General features: G+C 43.7%; 1 protein-coding gene across 4 annotated transcripts in view; it reads right to left on the reverse strand.

Moving 5' to 3' along the window:
• The window catches only part of Nudcd3 (NudC domain containing 3), an 81904-nt gene that overhangs the window by 23253 nt on the left and 39309 nt on the right, over positions 1-19342 (reverse strand). For 2 of the 4 annotated variants that reach the window (NM_001419338.1, NM_001103362.2), the window contains 1 exon segment: positions 11774-11906. In NM_001419338.1, coding sequence (NP_001406267.1) covers positions 11774-11906 — 133 coding nt within the window. 4 annotated transcript variants of the gene reach the window in all.

Consider the following 19342-nt stretch of genomic DNA (forward strand, 5'->3'; position numbering starts at 1 on the left):
AAACCAGGAACCTATACATGGGTGAAAGAAAGCAATGAACAAAATCTATCCTTATGTAAATACAGACAAGAACTTAAAAAAAATGTAAATACAGACAAGAACTTAAAAAAAAAATAAGACAACAAATCAATTATTTTAAAATTCACTCAAAAACTAAAGAAAACCAAAGCACTAGAGGAAAGTATGAGGACAAAGTCTCCACAGTGGAATATCAATAACGACATGGACATTAGAATCTGTAAGCCAAATATGAATGATGGAGTTTAAAGTACCTGGAGAAGGGAGTGAGTGAGTGGTATACTGTTCTTCCAGGACTGGAGTTCAGTGCTGGCACCCAGACAGGGTGGCTCACAACTGCCTATAACTAGCTGCAGACCTGACGGCTCTGGAGATGTACACTAGAGTACAGTGGCCTCCTCAGCTGCTGACACTTAAGTGCAAATACCCACATGCAAACACACCAATTACAAGTGATGAATTCAGAGGAGATTTTCAAAAGCAGATCTCAGCATTTAGAAACAGAATCAGGAAAACTTAAAGTTAGGTTTAGTCTGAGGAACAGAAGGAAAATAAATGAACAGGACCTCAGAGCCCAAGAGACACCAACATTTTCAAAATAGGACTCACAGACAGATTTAGGAGAGAAATGCCAGAAGCTACTTGAAGCAATAACGGCTGAAACTTTCCAACTCTGACAAGATGAATCTGAACATCGTAGCGGCTCAGTGGATTCCAAGTAGAAATCTAAGAGAGCCATACCTAGACCCAAGAGAATCATTCCTGACAGACTGTCTTAACCTGCCAAGTCCTAAAACCAAAACTAAAGAGAGTCCTGGCTGAAACAAAAGGACACAGGTAGGTGGTAGATTAATTCACACACAGAAAAAGAGAAGCTCAACAGGGAAACAGAAGGCAATGTGTATCCATGCACTGTCTTTTGAACAGAATATGAGAGAAAAAGAGTCACAACTGCATAAAATGTAAGTGACAGCTCTAAGTAGCAGAGGAAGGACATATGAATGTACACTATTAAAGTTAAGGAAGGTGACATTAACCTAAAGAGATGGCTATAAAGCCCAATGTAATTATACTCTTGGGGCAGTCCTAAGAAATTAAAAAAAACAAGCAGACACAGCTACAATACAGTAAGACAGTATTCTGAAGAGATGGCAGGTGACCTTGCTCAGCCCTCTCCATCAGCACAAGAAAGGAATCCCAATGGGTCAGCCTGCCACCCTTTGTGTAAAACAATTACAATCCCCAAGGCCCTAAAGTCCTCCCCTCTAAAGGCTGACAGCTTCTTCACCAGGCAGATCCCTGATTTCCTGAGGGAGAGGGGCTGCCCCTGGCTGTGTGACCACGGTCTGTCTTCTGTGTCTTTCCACTGCCTTACTACTCTAGAAACTGCTCATTTAACACAAAGGAAAGTGATAATGAAGGAACAGTAGGAGAAAAAGAAAACAATAAACATTTCAAAACCTACTACAAAGCCATGGTAATCAAAACGGTGTGGTACTATCACAAGCCAGACAAAGCTAAGGGCAGTAGCTGCTCTTTCAGAGGAAGAGTTCAGTTCCCAGCACCCTGCGTCAAGAGGTACTGTTTGACAGCTCCCCACATTCTAGTCACAAAAAGATGCCATTCTTGGACTCTGCCCACTACTCAGCCATGGCAACTACAGCAGAACAATCCAGTGACAGCTGGGTATAAGGTAAAGAGGCGCTCCCTAGGAGTAATTCTAGCAATTACTCCCTCCCCCAGCTCCAACTGACCTCAGAAAATGTTAGACTATTAGAAGGATTTCAGGTGGCAGCTTCCATGAGGTTTCCATCCATGATGAGATGGGATTTACTATGATACAGCTGACTAAGGGTCACCCATGGTCCAGTAAGGAACCTCTATCCTATGCTTTGTAAGAAAGCTCAATAAATTCCTTGGTCTCACTAAGCTGGGCTTTGGTAAATCGTACTTAGTTCTGAAAATCCATCTCCAGGGAATCCAACAAGGCCACCCATACACATATGCACATATATGCACACAGACATGCACAGCAAATAACAAATATATTTAAAATGCTTAAATCATGTATCTGTGTGTGTGCACTCATGCTAATGGAAGCCAGAGATTGCAGACGTCCTGGAACTACAGGTGGTCGTGAGCCCCTCATCGGGGTACTAAGAACTGAACTAGGATTCTCTGGAACAGCAATATGTGTTCATTACTAATGAGCCATCTCTCCAGCCCCAAATAATAAATCTTTTCAAAAACTCAACTCAATGTATCAAAGAAGATTAGAAGAAAACTGTAACTGGCAAACCAGCAATAATACAAAAATGCAATCTATGGTCTAAGTACAGCACACACATTTATTCTCAGTACTCAGGGGATAGAGGCAGGTGGATCTCTGTGTGTTCATTGCCAGCAGGGCCTCAAACAAACAGTTCTTAATACTACATGACAAGGTTGCAAAGATAGATTATTAGCCATAAAATTTTAAAGAAAACTAAATAAATGTCAATTTTAAAAATATATTTGTTACTTAATTTTAACATTAATTTTGATTGATTTTTTTTCCCCTCTTGGTTTCTCAAGACAGGTTTCTCTATGTAGCCCTGGCTGTCCTAGAATTTACTCTGTAGACCAGGCTGACCTTGAACTCACAGAGATCCTCCTTTCTCTGCCTCCCAGAGTGCTGGGATTAGAGGTCTGTGCCATGGCAGCCAGCCAATTTTTTTTTTGTTTGTTTTTTAATTACAATATAACTATATAATTTCCCTTTTCTTTCAACCCCACCCACATATCTGTGTACACACACACAAGTCTGTTTAGTGTTATTTGTATGGACAACTGGATGCTTCAACCAATAAAAAGCAATGGTCACAGGATGCGATGTGTGTGTTAAGTGTTTGGTTAATATTGAAAAGGCCTAATTAAATGTGTTGGTGTTATGAATAATAGCACTGTGTTACACTAGAAAACACTGAAACTATATAGATCTCATCAGGAAACCACCTAAAAAGAGGGAAAAATACATAGATTCAGGAATGGTTAGACAGAAACTATAACAATTACGGGGAAACCTGATCTGTCAAGGAAGCTGCCGCCACACTTCCAACAAAGTCAAAGAGACTGGTTAGGTCTAAACCGCACTGAACCTGGGCAAGAAGAAGACGCCCAAAGAGCCTCACTCACCAACAGGGCATCGACGGGCAGATTTGCCTGGGTACTGTGCGGTAATATCTGAGGTCACACAATAAAGTCAGGCACAGAGTACAGAGAGGAAACTGTATGGGATCTCAAAAACAAAAACAAAAAAAATAACAACAACAAAAAAACAGAACACTGGCAGATAATCAGGCGACCTAATCAGAAAGTGGGCAATAGCCATATTGTTCAGTAGAATGTTTTCACTAGTGTTTCATCCCAGGCGTGGAGAAAAATCCTTGTAAAAAGAAAAGTTGGAATTTAAAGTCCCATTAATGATAGACAAATCCATCTCGTCATTCTACCTGCTCTGAAAATGTTAGTATAGAAGCTACATGTTTGCTCCAAACACAACCTTAACATATCAGCCCCTTGAGAAGGGCGTTATTTCATTTGTCAAGGCCTCAGACATACCGTGGCACATTAATCTCACCACACAGACACTGTAGGTGATTACAGTATATCATGATAGTTTAAGAGATCATAGTCATAACTACTGCAGTGTACTTGTTAAATGATCATATCTTATTACTATATACTGTTAATCTCTAATTTACCTACTTTATACATTAAACTATCATATGAATGGTACATAAAGAAAATGTAAGATATATAGAGTTTGGTGTCATCTCTGCTTTGAAACATTCCTTAAGGGGTACATCCTGACATACAGAAACACACAGAGACACAGAGACACACAGAGACACACCACACCACAAAGATCCTCTCTCTCCATAGGGAACTCCTGAAAAAGAACAACTTAGAAAATGGGGAAGCTGAGAGAGAACAAACTCATAGAAATGTAATTTCACACTGAATCTAAACATTACGTTTTAAATATTGTTGCTTGAAACAGTCTTCCTAGATAGTCCAGCTGTCTACATCCAGAGTGTTGGTTTTACAAGCATGCACTTTTCACACCCACTAGATACTATGATGGTATTTTTCATCTAACCTTCACAAGGCCCAGCAGGCTGAGGAAGAGCACTGTCAACAAGTTCGTTAAGAAGAAGCTCTTGGGGTTGGGGATTTAGCTCAGTGGTAGAGCGCTTGCCTAGGAAGCGCAAGGCCCTGGGTTCGGTCCCCAGCTCCGAAAAAAAAAGAACCAGAAAAAAAAAAAAGAAGAAGAAGAAGCTCTTGGGCATCCTAACAGGCACTGGCATCTAGGGTTAGTACAGTACTACAAAGGTACTTTTGTGGTAATCACAAACATGCCTTCATCTTACAACTAATGCACTTTATGAAATTTAATCAAATGGAAATGCACAGATGCAAAACAAAATGTTATGGAACATAGCTTTACTACAGGAGCCACAATGACTTCAGTACAGTTTAATCATCAGCCTGCTGCTCGAAGTGGGCAAAAGCTGAGGATGAGAACTCTTGGTGCCAGGGGTAGCCACCTGAGCCAGAAGACTAAGGACAGTGAAGTGAAGTGCACCATGAAGGGGCCCTTGAGGACACAGAGATAAACAAGTGACCAGAGCTGCCCTGATGGTGCCAGATGAAAAACAGGTAGAAGTAGTAGGGGCATCAAGCAGAACTTATCATCTGTGCTAAAGTTGGGAATGCAGAATTACACACACACACACACACACACACACACACACACACACACGAATGATTACACATGCCTCTGCTAAAGTAGACACCAAAGCAGTTATAAGATCTCACAGCACAAGAAGCACAAAGCCAGGTCAGGGACTCTCCAATGGTTACACTACACTGTGACTATTTAAGTATGCTGTACATTCAAAAATTAGGTAAATTTAAATGCAGCCCGACAGCTTTTCTATTATGAAAATTTCTTACAATAAAGTCTTTCTACTTTTTATGTTTGTTTTTTGTTAATTTTGAGACAGGGTTTCTCTATTTAGCCCTGCTGTCCTAAAATTCAGACATCAACCTGCCTCTGCCCCTCAAGGGCTGGGAGCCATCGTGCCCCGCTTCACTATCCTCCTACTTTTTCTACAGAGCAATTGCAATAAGGGACGCTGGGTAAAGCTTTCCACAGCATCAACCTCAGGAGAACGCAACCACAAGTCAAAGCCCAGGAGGGCAAGCGCCATACAATCATGTCTGGGGCCAAACAGCTATTCCAAGAGCCTCTTGGTGTGAGGTCAGAGCCAACTCAGGATGCAACCGGACCTAAACACCCACGGCCTCTGAGTGAAAACAAAGTCAGGAGACAGGTTCACTGGTTACTCAGCAATATTCAAAAATGACTTCGTGATAAAATGCTAGCATTTTCCATTCAACAGAAGTCAAAACAAGGTGACCATGAGCCTGGTTTCTGGTCCCCACTCCAGTGCCATCTCAGCAGAGTTTTCTCAGGTGAAAAACAAAACCCTGCACCTCTAAGTCTTCAGGGTACTGCAGTCTACGGTGCCATAAAATGTGAGCAACCGTGGAGTTGCCACTCCTCACCTCTGAGGTTTGCACAGGAAAGGAAGACAGTGTGCTGCTCTTCTGTGCAGCAGAGAACAGGTGAGCAAAGACTCTGGTGAAGAAAAGCCTACTGAGGCAGACGAGAAGCTTCACACAGGAATCTCTCAGATTAGCCGGAAGAACCACGGTTTAAAATCTTGTACGCAAAATAAGAAACTTCCCACTTTACCCTGAAGAACATAATGTACTTGGTACACACTCCATTCATTCTCCACTACCCTTGAAAGGCCAGTATGCTGTCCTCACACTCTGCACAGAAAGGAGATGAGTGAAAACAGCTTAGGAGGCAACTCAAAGCTGAGTACGCTGGGGAGGGGCACCAGGCCTAGGCTCTGCTGCAAGGCTCCCTTCTTTAGCCCTGTCTCACACCCACAGAGCACCAAACAAACAGCTGCCAACCCAGGGCCTCTTCATCCCCAACCAGAACCAACCCTGGCTCAATCTATCAGAGCTGCTGCAGTCATAGCCACCATGATTATATCTGATGGGTGCCAGAGACAAACCAAAAATAAAATACTGCTGACAGGCAACTGTGACAGGTACATTTAGGGAAACAGTCAAGAAGAAGTGCAACTCTGAGGAAAAGCCCTTAGGCCAGTGGAACCCAAGAGACACCAAAGAAACTTATTTCATAGTTTTAAGAGAGACTCGCCAAAAACTTACAAATCCTAAGAAACTGCCAGAGCAGGACATTTTACAGTCTTAAGTAAACATACTGCAGTTAGGCACACGCTGTTCCTGTATGTCCCATCCTCCCTCCCATGAGTCTCTGTTCTAACAGCATCACTTTCAGCATCATGTCACGTGTGTGTGTGACTTTATGTATGTACATAAAATATAAGATTACAAAGAAAAAACATGTATCTGCCTCCCCAGGACTGCCTTAACCTTCTTGCTCTGATACGTTCCCGGCAAGCACACAACTGTACTTTATGGCTCTAAGACTTTCCTTGTGGTTTTCTTCCTCCACTTTCTCTGCTTCTGTGCCTCCTCCTTAGTTATGTGACAGTGCTGCCCAAGCCCTGGTGCACGCACGGTTATCTGCGGATACGGGGCCTTCAGGTGAGCGCAGGAGTGCTCCAGGTGAGTCACGGCAAGACTTACTTCTCAGGTCTGTCTGGTATGCTCTGCTGCTGCTGCTGCTGTTTTTATTTTGAGAACCCTCCATCCTGACTTCACAGGGTTTAGACGAGCTGGGACTCCCACCAGCAGTGTGTAAGAGCTCCCTTTCACTCAACGTGCTCACCAGCATTTGTTACTCTCTTAATAACTGTCCTTCTGGCTGTAATGAAATAGAATCTCAATGGCCTGCTCTTGGCTTTCTTCAGACAAGCTCTCACTATGAAGCTATGGTTATCTCGGAGTTCACAGATGCATCCACCTCTGCCTCTGCAATACTGGGATTAAAGGTGTGGCCGCCACCCTGGCTCAATGCAGTTTCGATTTGCATTTGTATGAAGGCTGGTGGAAAATATTTTTTTTTCTTTTTTCTTTTTTTCGGAGCTGGGGACCGAACCCAGGGCCTTGCGCTTCCTAGGCAAGCAAGCGCTCTACCACTGAGCTAAATCCCCAACCCGGAAAATATTTTTTTAAACATTTGTTTATTTTTATTTATATGAGTACACTGTAGCTGTCTTCAGACACACTAGAAGAGGGCATCAGATCCCATTACAGATGGTTGTGAGCCACCATGTGGTTGCTGGGAATTGAACTTGGGACCTCTGGAAGAGCAGTCAGTGCTCCTAACCGCTGAGCCATCTCTCCAGCCCTGGAGAACGTTTTTTATGATTATTAGCAATCCATGTTTAGTGCTAGTCTAAGTGACTGTCAGTGACTCAGCCTGTTTCATTAGTCCATCTACTGAGAGAACTGTTTAACTTCTTATTGTTTTAGGTTTTTTTTTTTAATTCTTTGTATATTCCAGATATTAGTCTACTGTCCGTAGCATGGCTGGCAATTGCCTCCCATTCTGTAGGCTGTCTCTTCACCAAATTAGCGGCTTCCTTTGCTGTGTAGAAAGCTATACATGAGATCCTGCTTGCTAATGTTGGTCTTATTACTTCCAAGTGAAGGGAGCTCCACTCAGAAAGTTCTTGCCTGTGCCTATTTCTTGAAGTATTTTTCCTACTTTTTCCTCTAACAGTTTCATAGCTTCATACCAGGGATTTGTAAAACAAGTTTGTGATATTGTTAAGCATACCATGGAGAAATTTTATTAAGGAAAAAAAGAAAATTTCTTACCGTGTATGAGATAAGAATAGTCACAGGTAAAGCAATATCAGTAGGTGTCTCAAAATGCCAACATTAAGATTGGCAGCAGATCTGGAAAGCTCCTCGCCCCACCACAGTGCTCTAAAGAAACAAGCTAAGCCGACTTTGGGTGGGGACAGCTTTGATTCTTATCGGGCTCCTGTGAGTGTGCAGTGGTCTCTGCATGCTGGGGTAAAAAGCTAAGCCACTGAGATGGGCACTCACTCCATCTGTGCTGGGCACACACAAACCACCACTCTGCTAACCATTACTGTCTATGCAATAAAAGGGACAAATGTTCGATGCTAGCAGTCTAACTTGGTGACACCACTTGGGCCATGTGTATGACAATGTCCACAGAAGAATGAACCAGATCCAGGGTTGGTTAGTAAAAGCAGGTCTGCACCACCATTGAGATCAGAGCAAATACACGAGACACGAGTGTAAACTACACGGTGTGGCAGCCCCAAACCAGGTGCCCAGGGTGCAGGGCACGCCTCCCACTCCCAAGAGTGAACCAGCACAGTCTTCTGAGCACAGGAAAGGGGAAAAACAAGTAATTTTAAACTGAGCCTACTATGAAGCCTTTCAGAGAAACCTTAAGAGATGAGGTTCTTCCCTTGAGCATCTAAGTTCAATTCCCAGCATCCATGTTAGGTAACTTACAACTACCTTAAACTCCAGCTCCAAGGGATACAAACCCTGATACAATGCCTTCCTTCTGGCCTCTGTAAGCATCTACTCTCCCACCTGTGGGAGGGGTGCCATAGGGAAGGGCACTGTTGGGAGGTGTGGCCTTGCTGGAGTGGGTGGTCTTGTAGAGAAAGTGTGTCACTGTGGGGGAGGGCTTAGAGATCTCTTATGCTCAAACTATGCTCAGTGTGGCTCGTAGTCACTCCTCCTGGCTACGGACCAAGATGTAGAGCTCTCAGCTTCTTCTCCATCACCACGGCTGCCTGCATGCTACCATGCTTAGTGCCATGATGATAATGGACTGAGCCTCTGAACCTGTAAGCCAGCCCCAACTAAATGTTGTCTTTGTAAGACTTGCCTTGGTCATGATGTCTCTTCACAGCAACTAAGCCTTAACTATGACAATACACACACATAAACACAAAGATAATATATAATTTGAAATAAAATTTTAAAATTTAAATAGTTTATCAAATTTATTTTGTATCACAGGATATATATTCATGTATATGCATGTGAGTGACTCTGTGTGTGTGTGTGTGTGTGTGTGTGTGTGTGTGTGTGTGTGTGTGTGTGTGTGTTTTCCAGAGATTGATGCTGGGTATCTTCCTCTATCTTGCTCACTTGTTTTGTGACATGGCCTCTTATTGAAGCTGGAGCGTTGATACAACTATGCTGGCTAACTGGTAAATCCTCAGGATCCTTCTGGTTCTGCCACCCTAGCTCTGGAACTACAAGCAAACAATCTGGCTTAAGTCTTTGTATGTATGTACTGGGGATCTGAACTCAGGTCCTCATGCTCAGGGAGCAAACACTTTATCAACTGAGAGATCTCCGCCAGCCCTTAAATTTGTTTATAATTTATTGGTGCTCTTACCACAAAATGAGTTGGAAGACAAAACCTGACCCACTAGCACCGAGGAAGATGCTAAGCAGGCAACTCGGGAAAGGCGATCAGCACCTGCCCCAACCACCAAATCAGACAAAGGTGAACTGAGCTTTGTAGAAGGTCGCTATGTGGGTGGAGGGAGACAGCTAATTTGTCCCGATGTCAGAGCAAACCGTCCCCTAAAAAACAAGTATAACTCAGCTTCCATGTTACATGTTCCACACAACCCCGCCTTCCATTAAGTCAGGAATTTAAAGAGGTCTAAGCCTAGATACATCTAAACCAAAGCACGGCTTTGCCCTTTTAGTTATCCAGCACTCTTCTACTCAATAGGTATCTAAGTATTTGCTTCTGCATTTTATGTATGGGTACTTTGTCTGCATGTACATCTGCCCACCACAAGACAGCATTAGACGTGGTGAGTGCCACGTGAGTGTTGGGAATTGAACTCAGGACCACTGGAAAGCAGTACTTTTAATCACTGAACCATCTCTCCAGCGCCCTCATTAGGTATCTAAAAGCCTGTTTGGGTCTAACAGGGGAGTCAACTCTGGGTAATTTAGTCATCTCTGTCAGCCTTAATTTCTCATCTATGAAACACAGGATTGTTTTGTATATTTAAGGTTCTCTTGAAATTTAAAATAAGGAAGGATTCTGACACGTCAAACTTCATTATAATGTGGATTCAACTTCCATTATATCCTATTTGAATCTGTTCCTTGAGATTATGTTAAGCGAATCCTGCTTATTTATAACAATCTATGATGTTATTTCTACCAAAGTTTCCTAAGTAAACCTCTGTATCCCTACAAAAAATTAGGTCCTAAATAGAAGTTTCAGAAATCAGCCCAAGTTGGTAATGTCACAGCTCTACATAGCTGACACAGCTCCTGCCCTGTGGAGGAGCCACAGGACACAGGCAAGACAGTACCTTGGTCACTGTAGCCTAGATTTATATGCGTGTGGTAATGGCCATCCATGCGCATGGAGGTCAGGAAAAGGCCCCGTGTCCCACCGTACCACTCTTCGCCTTATTCCTTAGGAGCAGGACCTCTCACTAATCTCATACCTGGCACAGCTTGGGAGGCTGGGGGCAGGTGATTATAGGGAGGATTTATATCTGAAGAAGAGAATAAGCTCTGTTGTGCCAACAGGTGGAGAAAATGTATACGTCATAGAATCTGTGCCTAAGAAAGTGAGCTATCCTTCCATGAGCACGCTGAAGGGTCAGGTCTGGCCAATGAGTCTGAGCACTGAGAGGTAGGTACATTAGGAAATGCCAAATCTGGACCTCACAGAAATGGGATGCTCTCTGGTGACCTCTAGCCAACAGCAGCAACAAGGCCTGTGGACAGGAAAGCCTGCTTAACACATATCTGTGTGAGCTCAGCAACCACATAGACAGGAACAGTAAGGAATGCCTGTCCTGTTTTCCTGTGTTGTCATCTCACTGTCTTTGGAAAGTTTCTGCATCTAAGAACACTCATACAAATCCATACTGTTCTTCTCTATCCCCTGACCCAAGATTAAACTTCAGTATTCATTTACCTCCAAAGTCCACAAAAGGGCTCTGCTGCCCCATTCCGTACTGAGCACTGGGCCTCATACCAGTAAACAGACATGACAGTCATCATGCAAGGCACCTTAGCCCTCACTGTAAAGTCAGCTAACTGGAGCTTTCTTAGGGATGCTGAAGGTAGACTTTGCTAAGATTGTGCCTGGATCTGCTCTTGAAAACCAAGAGACTAGCTGACTACAGTAAGGCCAAAAGAATGCCTGAGCCCGGGGCTGGAGAAATGGCTCAGTGGTTAAGAGCACCGACTGCTCTTCCAGAGGTCCTGAGTTCAAGTCCCAGCAACCACATGGTGGCTCACAACCATCTGTAATGAGATCTGATGCCCTCCTCTGGTGTGTCTGAAGACAGCTACAGTGTACTTACATATAATAAATGAATAAAATCTAAAAAAAAAAAAAAAAAAAAATTGATTTATAAAAAAAAAAAAAAGAATGCCTGAGCCCTAACTATGAGGCGGGGACATCAAACGTGAGCTTTCCTCCAGATTATGGCTGTGCTGACTAAGACTAGGACTCACTGTCCCCAGGGACACTTGAAGACCAGGTGAAAAGGCTCACAGGCAGAAGCAAAGGCCAAGCACAGCAAAGGCAATCACTCGCTGGGGACAAGATCCAGAAAGCCAATCCTAACTCTCTTGTAAGGAGTCTACCAGCTCTGCCTGGAGAGAGACTGGCAAAATGGCTGCAGTAAGGCCCCTGCCCACAAGCTGTTACCTGCTTCCCCTTCACCACATGCTTGGGCACTGGCACCCTGACCTCCAGGTCAGTGTAGTCTTGCGACCAGGTGTAGTTCTCACGAATGGCACCATTGTAACTGTCAGGATTTTTCTGGAACTGCTCCTGGATCCTGAGAAAGAACAAGAAAATTGAGATGCACCAGACAACTCCCGGAGCAGCTTTACACGTGTTAGTCCTATGTACTGAGGAAATTGCACATGTGTGTGTCCACCATGCATGCATGTACACACATACACACACACACACACACACACACACACACACACACACACTTGTTTTCTACATCTATTAAAGTCTCTTTTGGGGCAATTTTCTTTGTGACACTCATGTGGTCTCCCAGGAAATCACAGTTCTGCTTGTCAGTTCAGAACCAGTCCTGTTAAGCAGACAAACACCTTGGTTAAGAAAATGCCTGGCTCATGAGCACTGGGTGAACCTGATGAACTGCTAAGAGAAACTTATCCTTTCAAAATAGGCAAAACACCCTATCCTGCAGCTGTTTGACTTCACTCCTAACCCAACACTAAGCCTCTCTTTCCTGCTAGTAAGTAAATCAAAGCCACAAGGACTGTGTTAAAACTGCACATCATTAGTAAGAGGTAAGCAATTCATCTAATGAGATGGCCTTAAAGGAAAAACAGAACCTAGTCAACCAAATCCTATTACATACCTGCATTACAAACCTAGCACAGGTACAAAAAGACCTAGCCAGAAAGCAGATGTTGAAGATAAGATACAAAGCCTGTCACAAAATTTAGCTATGTTAAATCAAATAAATGCCTCATAAAGATGAGTCCAAACTTACAAGTCCACTAAGTAAATTGAGGATCTAATTCACAGATAAAAACTTCTGTCTAGAGGAACAAGCAGAATATTCTCAAGAAGGGGTGGCTTGGCCGTCCTCTTCAGAGTCTGCTCCAACAGCAGCAGACTACCTGAGGACGGCAGGGAGCCCCACACACTGTAAGGTGTGCTTGTGCGTCTGCTCATTCCAGAAAGCACAAAGTTGCAAGTGACTACATTTGTCTTGACACAGAAACAAGACCGGGATTGGAGAAAGAGTGACTAAAGAGGACATGGTTTTCTCACTTAAGTTTGAAGAATATCTTGGAGCTGGAAAGATGGCTCAGTGGTTAAAGGGCAATGGCTGCTCTCCCAGAGGACCTGGGTTCAATTACCAGCACCAACATGGCAGCTCACAACTGCCTATAACAACAGTTCCAGGGGATTTAACAGCCTCACACAGATATATATGCAGGAAAACACCAATGCACATAGAATAAAAATAAAGAAATCATTAAAAAAAATAATTTTACCCATGGTATGCATACTTTTGTGTCTGTGTATATATGAGAGACAGGGTCTCCAAAACAGTTTGAAATCTCAGGGCTGGATAAGAGAATGCTGCTGAGGGTAACTTGTGTCCTACCAAATGATATCCTTGAGTCTTAACTCCTGAAGTCTAAAAAGTGATTCAGTTATAATCAGATCAATTAAGGTGGGCCCTCACCCACAATGACCATTGTTCTTCAAGTGGAGAGTTTAGACACAGACAAGAAACGATGTAAAGGCAGCCATGAAGAACAGGCAGAGACTAGAAGGATGAAACAAGATCTGTGGGCTTTTGTCCAAGGTTAGAAGGGGCTGGAGGATCCTTCTCCCCTACAGCTTCAGGAGTGAGAGCCGGCCCACACATGATCTCAGATCTCCCTTGTTTAGCTTTGATGTGGCTGCACAGGCAAGGTGGCTAAGGAAATTTGCTTCTGTCAGAGGTCAGCACTCAGGCTGGAGAGATGGCTCAGCGGTTAAGAGCACTGACTGCTCTTCCAGAGGTCCTGAGTTCAAATCCCAGCAACCACATGGTGGCTCACAACCATCTCTAATGAGATCTGATGCCCCCTTCTGGTGTGCCTGAAGACAGCGACAATGTACTTAAATACATGAAATAAATAAATCTTTAAAAAAAAAAAAAACCAAACAAACAAACAACTTCAGCACTCAATATTGTGAAGATCAGGTACTGACCAATCAGCACGGACATAAACTCGAGACTGAGGAGAGGCACTGTGCAGCACAGGAAACAGACAGGAACTGAGAGCCACAAAGGACACCTGGCTTGATGACTTGACAAAACAGAGCAAGATGGAGGCACCAAAACAAGGAAAACATAGAACATATCTAGCATTTCATTTAGACTATGGTATGGGAAAGCCTTTCAACACAACAACCAAATGTAAGGGGTTAAAAAGAACACACAACTTCTATGTATTGTATTGCTTCTGCTTTTAGGAAGAGATATGAGCATACATGCATAAGCAGGTTTGATTTTCGTGATAAGGGGGGGAGGTCTTTGCTCTTTGCTTCCTTAGGTAATATCCAAATTCCCTATAATATGCAAACATTTTAGCCAAGAGAATAGCAACTACTTATACGAGCACAGGCAGGAGCAACGATGTACCTGTGCCCCCTGGGTCCAATGCAGTAGCCTCAGCCCAACCCCTAAAGTCCTCTGGAATGGAGTACAAGGAAACAAGCACAGCAAACAGTGCTGGCCAGCCAGTCACCAAGCTTCCACCAGGTCCTCCCACATGAACCCCATTGATAGTGCTAGGCTCACACGTGACATGGGCATACATGAATATGGAGTGGTATCTATGAAAATTAAAACAGCATAACAGTGGCTACCCTTACAGCTGGGAAGTAAGGAGAAAGAGATCCCTCTCCACTGACAGCCCTACCAATATTACCAGGTTAAAATAGACAAAACTATGAAAACATGGGCTAGAGAGGGATGGGTCAATGGTTAAGAGGACTTCTCGCTCTTGCAGAGGAACTGGTGCCATATGGTGGTTCATAACCACCTGTGACCCCAGTTCTATGGCATCCAACTTGCTCTTCTGGTTTCTGCAAATACATGGTGCATTTACATACACAAAGGCAAAATACTAATACACATAAAATATTTTTAAAACAATATGAAAATATAAATAAATTTACCTTTCCCCATGAAATTAAAACCAAGGACTAGAGAGAAGGCTCAGTGGTTAAAGCACTGGCTGTTCTTCCAGAGGTCCTGAGTTCAAATCCCAGCAACCACATGGTGGCTCACAACCATCTGCAATAGGAGCCCATGACCTCTTCTGGTGTGTCTGAAGACAACTATAGTGTATTTATATATAATTAATTAATTAATTAATAAATCTTAAAAACAAAGAGAGAGAGAGAGAAATTAAAACCAAAATGGCCCTAGCACTTGACAGAGATCAGCGACTAGTACAAGGAAGAGAAGCCTGGACCCAGGAGAAGGCCTTGGACAGCTACTCTAGCACACATATCAGTCCTCACACAAACATCGGCATGGCTTACGAACTCGACTCTTCGGGGAGAAGGCTGCCAGTCTCTGCCTGACCCCCTATCAGGTCCCCAAGCCCTGCATCCCCATTAGGGGCTCTCTATTTGTTGCCTGGGACCTGCTGGTCTATCCTCCTACCATGTCCTTCCAGCACAGACCCCAGGTCCCCTAGCATGGGCCTCAGAGCAGGCAGGAAAATTGCTCCTAAAACAGCCCTAGCAGGTTGCTGGTTGCTTTTTATAGCACTCTGAATCCACATTCTCTTTAAATAAAGTTGATTATTTCTAGCCAACAGTATGTAAAAATGTGTCCTGTCAAGTGCAGGTGGCTCTGAGCCCCACCCAGCAAATCCAAGGCCACCCCTGCAGCTGTGGGCCTGCAGCAGGAGGCGGGGGAGGAGGGCTGAGCAGCAGAGCTTCAGCAGCAGGGTGGGAGTGAGACAGTGAGTCAGCAACCAAGTCTCACTGCAGCTCCCACTCTGTTCCTGATGAGCACGGGACAAGAAGACTCTTGACAAAGTAAAAGGGAACACAACTCCACATCCTGCTGGGCACTTCAGGCCACAAGCTCTAAGTCTCCTTGAAGACACAACAATTTTGACTGCTGAACAATTCCCAGCAGGCCTAGGCACTACAAAGTGGGGCAAGCCAGGAAACCAGAATCACCTGCAGTAAGTGAATGTGGCTGGTATTGTCCCGAGGAACCATCCCTGCCTCGGGGAATAGGAACAAGACTCATGCCTGGGCAGGAACCCAACCTACTTTGTCACTCAAACCAAAAGGACCTCTCTCCGTTTGCTGTTTGTCAATGATAGGGGCTGAACCCTCACTGAACTAACCTCAAGTTTGTTTCTAAAAAACCAAAGGTTCAGAGACAATTTGGGGTCTCGAATAGTTAGTAGAACATATGATAAAAGGTAAGGAAACTAAATCCTTAACCTAAAGGATTTGTACAAGACAGAATTCCAAACTCAACGAGTTATACCCACTGCCCTCATTTCTTTCCCAAGAAAGGATGAATACGGTAGGCATTTGCTACATGCTGGGAGGGAGCTGGTGGACTGGCTTCCCAAGGTCACACCAGAGCGTAGGTGGAGCTCAGAGATGCTAGGATTCCCTCTCCTCAAGTGAGCAGAGCCATTCCTTTGCTCCTCTTGAAATCAATACTGTCCACCCTATAAACATTTACCATGATCTTGCGTAATGTGAGGAAGGGTCATTGACACTACACTTGGGTGGCAATGCCCACCATCCTTGCCAACCCCAGTCAACCCAGACACCAGTGAATCGTACCTCTGTGTACCCATTTGGTCGTGAGAAGAGGGACCATATGTATGTGTTATGGTCTGAAAACCTTCCAAAATTCATGTGTCCAGTCGCCATGACAGCTTCAGAAAGTGGGGCTTAGAAAAGCTGGTGAAAGGAATGCAGCCCCATGAATGTGATGATTAATGTCCTTATTAAAAGGCCTTTAAAGAGACCCCTTGTTCCTTCACCATGTGAAGACATAGAAAACATTGAATGTGAGGAGCATGCACACCAAACACTGAACCTGCCAATGACTGGATAGTAAACTTCCAGCATCTGAAACTCAGAAAGACTCTTGCTGTTATAAGGCACCCAGTCTATGGCAGCCCAAATAGGCTGAGACAAGCGGATGTGCACACCCACGCACAGTGCCGATGTGGTATGTGTATATGTACATATGTGGGGCACATCTGCGGGTGGACATGCCAATTGTATGAGGCAGTAAGCAGAAGGTAGTCTGTCTGTCTGTCTGTCTGTCTCTCCCTCCCTCCTCCCCCCTCCCCTACCCCACCCCCACCGCCCCATCAAGCCAGTGTGACCATGTGGACCTCAACAACTTTCTGGGCTGTGACTTAGCAAGGTATTCAAGATATTCAGTTTGTCATTAAATCCTCATAGCCTATTCTCCTCCTATAAAGGATTCTTCCTTCTCTTGTCAACTCCTCCCTGGCAGTGCTCACTTTCAACCTAGGATTTGCCTAAGTACTTTCCAACTGGTGGAGATCCAGTAACTTTCCTTCTGGGTTCTTTATTGCTGACACTTTATAAAACAGACACAGTTAGGAAAATGGCTCACTGTCCTGCTCCAGAGCCCTGACACTCTTGACCTGCCAGGCTCTAATCCTGTGTGAAAGCCCTTCCCTTCTAGAGGATCTGTGTTCAATTCCCAACACCCACAAATTGTCTATAACTCTAGTTTCAGGGAATCTGATAACCTCCTCTAGCCTCCACAGGCATCAGGCATACAAGTATTGCACAGACATATGTGGTAAAACCCCCATACATGTAAAATAAAAACAGGTTTTAAAAAAGAAGAAAAGAGCGTGCTGGACTCCTTTTCAGACGTTTCAGAAAAATGGACTATTCTGAGCAATCCAGAAGATGATCTACAATAGGAGTAGTTTAGGTTTCGAATAAGTGAGTTTATTAAATTTATAGCAACTCAAAGTAAAGGGAAAAATAAAAGAAATAGATGGACAGATTGATAGACAAACAGAAAAACAGCATCAAATCAGACCCTCAAACACCCAGCAGAAATTAACTGGGAACTCCTATTAAAGGCAGCTACCTGGAGCTCACAATAGAGACTTGGGCAAAACAGAATGAGGCTTCCAAATAAAAGACCAAATAATAACAGGAAAATACTGTCATCAAGTCAGAGGCTTGCAAACATCCAGCAGTCACCGAGGAAGCCAATCAAAGCAGCCTGATAGAGCTCCCCATCAGGAAGAGCAGGCAGAGCAGAGTGTCCTGTTGGGTGAGGTTTCCAAGTAAAAGAACAGACATCAAGGTTGGGCTCACACAACGCTGATAGAAACTGATGAGGAAGCTGAGGCACAGTCAGATGGAGTTCCTAACTGACTTTTCTCTCACGACTGACTGTCTAGTTTCTCCCTTCCACAGGAGGCACTTTTGTGTCATGGAATAAAGAACAGAAACATTTGTCAGCAACACTTCACCTTCTATATATTCATGAGATGGCAATGTTTCTACTCCTGGGCTGTTTTGCTAATTTTTCTCTCTCTGTCTCAAAGTTAGGGGAGCCAGCCAGTAAGACTCTTCTTGGAGGATACCATACATAAAAATATTGGGTCTGAATCAGAGGGTAGCAACACCATTTCTAAAACCAGTTTCATGGATGCTCAAACAACACATGACAATTTCCAATATAATGTAGGTTAGATTTGCTGAAAGCCACTAGTAATCTTAATGACAGAATATAACTCATTCTAAAATCCACTAACAAATGTTCTGTAGGAACTGTAATTAATAAAGTCTAGATAATAAAGAAGGTAAAGCAAGAAAACCATTACCTTGTGGTCAGTGATGACAGACAGTCTGCACAGTTACGCATGGGCAGAAGGCACCGGCCAGCCCAGAACACCTGCCCAGTGTCTGTGAGTTGACTGGATGCCACTGTTGCCTGAGAGAGCCTCACCCGGTAGGCACTCCCGTTTCCAAATACAAAGTGTTAAGTTAATGGCAACCTGCATGTCTCAGGAAATACGGAAGCAGGAAGAATGAGAGGAGCAGAGGCATGGTCACTAGTACCAGCAGCACAGCCAGCCATTCCAGGGCCTGGGAACTAAACTGAGCAATGCTCCGTGATCCTCTGACAAATAAGTAGATGGGATAAAAATAGGGACAGGAAATTGTGAAGCTTAGGAGACCTATGAATAAAACTTAATGGATAATGCTAGTGTGAAAAACTAAAACAAAACTACATTTTTGAGACAATCATTAACAGCTGGGTATCTATTTCTAAGAAATTATTAATACACAAAATATTAAAAAGCTATGATAAATACAAATTCTGATTTTTACCAAAATACTTAATTACTTAATTGTTGAAATTGAATGGTGTCTGGGAACCATTCTATCCAAAACAAATGAACAAATATACGTGGAGTGGCAGGTGAAGGGAGAAAGATGCCACAGGGCCTGTGACACACTGCTGAAGCGATGAAGTTAGGTACAGGTTTCATGAGTGTTTATTACGCTATCTCTTCCTTTCTGTACAACTGCAGCTCTGAAGAATTTGGGGGGGAGAGAACTAGTGTGTCAACACTGTCAAGTCCAACCTTAAGAGAGAATGCTACGTCTCTCAGGTGACTGCCCTACTTCACCCTCACTAGCAATACAGAGCAATGCTACAAAATCCACAGC

The sequence above is a fragment of the Rattus norvegicus genome, chromosome 14 (assembly GCF_021556685.1).
Source record: "Rattus norvegicus strain SHRSP/BbbUtx chromosome 14, alternate assembly SHRSP_T2T, whole genome shotgun sequence".
NCBI lineage: Eukaryota > Metazoa > Chordata > Mammalia > Rodentia > Muridae > Rattus > Rattus norvegicus.